The sequence below is a fragment of the Laccaria bicolor genome, genomic scaffold (genome assembly GCF_000143565.1).
Source record: "Laccaria bicolor S238N-H82 LACBIscaffold_99 genomic scaffold, whole genome shotgun sequence".
NCBI classification, from domain to species: Eukaryota; Fungi; Basidiomycota; class Agaricomycetes; order Agaricales; family Hydnangiaceae; genus Laccaria; species Laccaria bicolor.
In genome coordinates, this window is record NW_001889970.1 from 58990 (window position 1) to 65055 (window position 6066).

The 6066-nt window shown below is 45.0% G+C and overlaps 2 protein-coding genes across 2 annotated transcripts; one reads left to right on the forward strand and one right to left on the reverse strand.

Annotated features, from left to right (window-relative positions):
* Positions 1 to 561: 561 nt before the first annotated feature.
* On the reverse strand, positions 562 to 1937 carry LACBIDRAFT_335600 (uncharacterized protein; the record flags this gene model as incomplete). Its single annotated transcript, XM_001890470.1, has 3 exons — positions 562 to 1040; positions 1459 to 1484; positions 1510 to 1937. The coding sequence occupies 3 exons, from the start codon at positions 1935 to 1937 to the stop codon at positions 562 to 564; spliced, it is 933 nt and encodes a 310-aa protein (XP_001890505.1).
* Positions 1938 to 3488: 1551 nt separating this feature from the next.
* Positions 3489 to 4048, forward strand: LACBIDRAFT_296051 (uncharacterized protein; the record flags this gene model as incomplete). The annotated part of the gene is made up of 2 exons (XM_001890466.1): positions 3489 to 3697; positions 3754 to 4048. Coding segments are annotated over exons 1-2 (345 nt in total), but the record flags the coding sequence as incomplete, so codon positions are not given.
* Positions 4049 to 6066: the final 2018 nt, after the last annotated feature.

The window sequence follows — 6066 nt, forward strand, 5'->3', positions numbered from 1 at the left end:
TCAAACTATCCAAAAGATTCATAAAGATTCATAGTTTGCAAAACCATTTCTTGCTCCCAAATATTTATTTAAGAGAATTCTTCGCAAGCTAAACATTTCCAAATATGACAAGAAATATCTCACAAAGATTTCTTGTCAGTACAAACATTTTGAAGAAGATTTCTTATCTAGTCAAAGATCTTTGAACTTGTAAACATTTCCAAGTACAATAAGAAATATTTCACAAAGATTTCTTGTCAGTACAAACATTTTTGAAGAAAATTTCTTATCCAGTCAAAGATCTTTGAACTTGTAAACATTTCCAAGCACAATAAGAAATATTTCACAAAGATTTCTTATCCAGTCAAAGATCTTTGAACTTGTAAACATTTTCAAATACAATAAGAAATATTTCACAAAGATTTCTTATCCAGTCAAAGATCTTTTGACTTGATAAGAAATACTTGGGGTTACAAAGATATATTTAGCTATATCCTGAACAGAATATATCTTTCAACTATTCTTGAACCAGGATAAAGGTGCATTTTATTCAATACAACTACATAGATTTACATTACTACATTAAATATTAAATAAAGGGAAAAGGGAGTGAGGGAGATGCAGTGAGGAAGAGGGGTGAGGGTGGTGGGCAATGAGAGAGAGGGGAATGGGGTGGTAAGCAATGAGAGAGGTGGCAGGGAAAGGGGAAAGAGAGGGGGGAGGGAGGTGGGTGGTAGGCAATGAGGGAGGGGGTTGGTAGGCAATGAGGGAGGGGGGAAGGGGGTGGTAGGCAGTGAAGGAGAGGGGTAGTGGGCAGTGAGGGAGAGTGAGGGTGGTGGGCAGTGAGGGAGAGGGGGTGGTGGGCAGTAAGGTAGAGGGGGTGGTGGGCAGTGAGAGAGACAGGGTGAGGGTGGAGTACTGAACCTCGTCGCCGGGTGTGGGTGGTGGTGGGCACTCAATGTCGTCGCCGTCCATCGTTTGTACCCCTCGTCGTCTGGTTGTTTGTCCGGCCTCTTCCTCGTCGTCGTCGTCGTGGCCAACGTCGTCTCGTCGTGTGTACGCTCACGTCGTCGTCGTCATGTGTACGCCCTGGTCATCGTCGTCGTTGTGTGTACGCCCACGTCGTCTCATCGTGTGTACGCACGTCCTCGTCGTGTGTACGCCCTCGTCGTCTCGTTGTTTGTCCGCCCTCCTCCTCCTCCTCATTGTTTGTCCGCCCTCCTCCTCCTCCTTGTCCGTCGTTCATACGCCCTCGTCGTTGTCGTCTGTTCGCCATCATCTGTCTTTCGCCCTTCGGTGTCCTCGTCACACCGTTGATTGGCGTCTGCCTGCCCGGTGTCGTTTCGCGTTGTGACGTGGCCGCTGACATGCAGCATGAGGGCGGGGTGGGATGGCGACGTAGGGTATGCTACCCGTAAAGGGCTGGACAGTGGGGTGTTTTGTTAGTTATGTCAGAAAAGAGGGTGGGGAGGGACTTACCGTAGTTGTCATACGTCGTCGTCCGTCTGTGACGGTTGCCACGTCACTGACTGCGACGTGGCCTGGCTTGCTGCTGATTGTCGTTGTCGTTGGGCGGTCGTGGTCCGCTGGTCACTCGTTTGGTCGTTCGTCGTTTTTCGTGGTCGCTGGTCACCCTTCGTGTGATCGCTTGTTGGACGTGGGTCGCCGTTTGGATTGTTGTCTTCGTTGTGTGTGGTTGTTGGGCGGTGGTTGTTGGGTTTGGGCGGCGAGGGTTGTTTGCAGTGGTGAACGTTGCCGTGGCATGGCGGCGACGTGGTGGTGAGGTGGAGTCGCTGGCGTCGACGATGTGGTGGTGGTTGTTGAAGAAGGAACGTCACAAAGTCACGGTGTGTGACGTCGTAACCATGTTCAAGTTCACGCGTAAGATCACGCTCACTGTACATAGCGCCCACTGCATCTAGTAGTCCGTTATGAAATGTTGTTGTTCGCTTTTTCATTATAAAATTTTGTGTACCAGCTTTTTAAGACTACAAGAATCTTAGGGCTACAATAACTTGTAATGAGGATCTAGTTCAATGTTTCAGTATAAAAGTTTGTGTACCAGCTTTTGAGACTACAAACTCTTGTAGTCTCAGAATCTTAGGGCTGCAAGAACTTGTATTGAGGATACAGTTCAATGTTTCAGAGAGGGTGACATAGCCCTATATAATTCAGTCTTTGTACCTTCCATATGACTATGACAGAGGAATAAAATAGAAAGACAGGACAACTTACACTGAGATGTCAGAAAATTCAAACCCCTCCAATAGATGATATTAAGGCTGACTACAGACAAGGAGTAGATATCTAGGTCAACCAGGTACCAAGGCTGAATGACAGAGCTATGTGACTAGAATCAACTCCTCTGAACATTGAACTATCTCCACATGTAATTACTCAGAGTCAAGGACACTACAAGATACCAGTACATATCTTTGTAGTCTGAAATGTGGACACTACTTTTGTATTCCTAAGATTCTGGAACTACAAAAGTTTGTAGTCTCAAAAAGCTGGTATACAACATTTTATGATGAAAAAATTGAACAGTACAAGTTTTTGTAATGAAAAAAGAGGAGAGTATAGTTTTGGTAGTCTCAAAAAGCTTGTACTAGAAAACCTTGTAATGATAAAAGAAGAGAATACAATTTTTTGTAGTTTTTGTTGTCCCAAAAGCGAACACTGCAAAATTTTGTAATGAGAAATGCAAATTTTGGTAGTCCTGAAAAGTAGACACAACAAAATTTTCTCTTTCCAAACAGCAGACACTACAAATCTCTGTAATGAGTACAAAATTACCTAGTAGACTATAACTAGAACCAGTGGGCGCTACAGGGACTTGGGCGTGAACTTGAACGTTGATGTGAATGTCACACGCTGTGACTTTGTGACGTTACGACTCCACACCAACCCACGACTTCCACCTCGCACAAGCCACCACAAACGACCCCGGCTGCCCACAAACGGCAACAACTGCCACCCGCAACGAGGACAACCGGCAAAGGACGACAACCGGCGAAGGCCCCACGACACCTAGCAACAACGACACGACAGCCAACGGAAACAACGACGGGCAAACGATGGGCAAACGACGACCGGCGCCCACGACAGTCGATGACCAGCGCTGACGAAAATCGACCAGTGCCCACGAAAATCGAGCGACATCGCCGTCAGCGACGTTGTGCAACGCAGATGGACGAGGGACGACGACGACGAATGACCATGACACGTCACGACCACAACGTGGCAACAACGATGGTGGACAACACGACGTTGGTGAGCACCCACCCATCTCCCTCCCTTTCGTCTTCCGAGGACGATGCCAGGTGCCACGTCGCTGTTGGCGACGTGGCAACCAAACGGCGGACGACGACATTTCGTCGTCCGTCGTTTTTGTTTATGTTGTTTATACTATGACGGTGAGCACCTCCGTCCTTCGTCCTGAACCAACTCGCTAACAAGGCTGCGAAGTGTCTGGCACAACATCACGACATCACGACAACCACCTCACCATGACACACCACGACAACCACACCACAACTACGACGCTCCACGACACTTCGGCACCCTGCCACGTCACGCAACGCCCACGAAAAACGCACGCCATGGCCCCAGAGCCACGAACGACCTCACGTGGGAGCCAGGCCACACGTAGGACAACGGACGACGATGACGATGATGACGACAATCATATCGTCGTCGTCATTGTATATCAAACACGGTGAGCACGCCCTGCCTCTATCGCCACCCGCATAGCTAACACAACTCCGATGCCAGAACGACACGGATGGCCAGCAAACGACGGATGGACTACGACGAAGACACGCCGAGTGCCGACCACCATGAGACCTGCCAAGCGCCGACCACCGTTAAGAAACGAAGATGAGCGCCCATCAACACCACCTACAAACGGCGGCGATGGCTCAGCCATTGCCCATGATTCCTCACTGCCTTCCCCCCCATTCCCTTATGGCCCTTCACTCCCTCCCCAATTCCTCCCTCTCCCATTCCCTCACTCCCCCCATTCACCTCACTCCCCCCATTCACCTCACTCCCCCCCCATTCCCTCACTCCCTTTTCCCTTTATTTAATATTTAATGTAGTAATGTAAATCTATGTAGTTGTATTGAATAAAATGCACCTTTATCCTGGTTCAAGAATAGTTGAAAGATATATCCTGTTCAGGATATAGCTAAATATATCTTTGTAACCCCAAGTATTTCTTATCAAGTCAAAAGATCTTTGACTGGATAAGAAATCTTAAAAATGTTTGTACTGACAAGAAATCTTTGTGAAATATTTCTTATTGTGCTTGGAAATGTTTACAAGTTCAAAGATCTTTGACTGGATAAGAAATTTTCTTCAAAAATGTTTGTACTGACAAGAAATCTTTGTGAAATATTTCTTATTGTACTTGGAAATGTTTACAAGTTCAAAGATCTTTGACTAGATAAGAAATCTTCTTCAAAATGTTTGTACTGACAAGAAATCTTTGTGAGATATTTCTTGTCATATTTGGAAATGTCTAGCTTGCGAAGAATTCTCTTAAATAAATATTTGGGAGCAAGAAATGGTTTTGCAAACTATGAAATCTTTATGAAATCTTTTGGATAGTTTTGACAAGTTAAGAAAGGTTTGAGTTTCTTTTAAATGGTGAACATGGCAGATGGAAGGGAGGTGTTGGTGAAAACAATGGGGGAAAGCTGCTGGGGGATGCTAACTTGGATAAGTTTTAAATGGTGAACATGGCGGATAGAAGGGGGTGTTGGTGAAAACAATGGGGGAAAGCTGCTGGGGGATGCTAACTGTAATAGGTGTCCTGTGAGGTACAGTAGGAGTGGGTGGTCAAATTGACAACGTAGGGTCTGGCAAACGAGGATGTTGATCCTATTACTATGGTGTGAGGACTGATCGTGCTTCAAGCAACTTAGTCTTCAGTTCATGAACTCTTGTGGAGGTCTGTTGCGCAACCTCTGCTCTTCCTTTGGAAATCCTCAAGGAAGTAGAGTTCAAGGATTGGGACTGATGAAAGTTTGAATACCTCTAGGAGAATATTCAATGACCTTACAAACTTGAATCACTTACTTTGACTCTAATGGAGGACATGATATGACACAGCTGCTCGATGAGCGAACATAGTGGTGGTACAATGAATATGAGTTGAATCGTGATGGTCATTAAGTAAGCAAAAATAAAACAATCCAAAGAAGAGGGCAAGGTATAATGTTGTAAGAGGGAAATTACCTAGGAAACTTGTACAGGCACTGGAGATATGTCACACTAACTCGGATTGGTGAACATGGCAGATAGAAGGGGGTGTTGGTGAAAATAATGAGGGAAAGCTGCTGGGGATGCTAACTTGGATGAGTTTTAAATGGTGAACATGGCAGATAGAAGGGGGGTGTTGGTGAAAACAATGGGGGAAAGCTGCTGGGTGATGCTAACTTATATGAGTTCACATTAAGAGTGGACAACTTCCTTTGCCAACCCTCCTTTCTTCACCCTTCAATTCAACCTCAGTAGCTGTTATAGAATAGAACCATACATGGTTTGAAATGGACAAAACATTGGGTTGTGATCTGGATAAAGAAAAGAAAAGCAATGTGCAAAATATTGAGAAAGCTATACCAACAATACCAAGTTTTTTTCTTGAAACTGGGACCCCAGATACCCTGTGACACTGGTCGGATATGTTTGAGCCATGTGACAAGGCTAAAAGATTTTTCAGCAGTGTGACATGCTTAGAACATATCCGAGTGATGTCACACCACTGAAATATTTCTAGCCACTCTGGCACACCTCAAATATTTCTGGCCAGTTTGACTTGGCTCAAACATTTCTTACCAGTCTGACACACTTCAAATATTTCTTACCAGTCTGAACCCCTTCAAATATTTCTGACCACTTTCACTTGACTAGGATATTTTTGAACACAATTTATCTACCCAAAAATTTCTCGTCACAATATTAAAGGTCAAACATTTTCTACCCAATCCAATATTATATTTTCTCCCAAGGCAAGAAAAATAAATGGCCACACAACCTATTAGCCTGGATACATTCTTACATTTTACAAGGCTAATAGCTTGT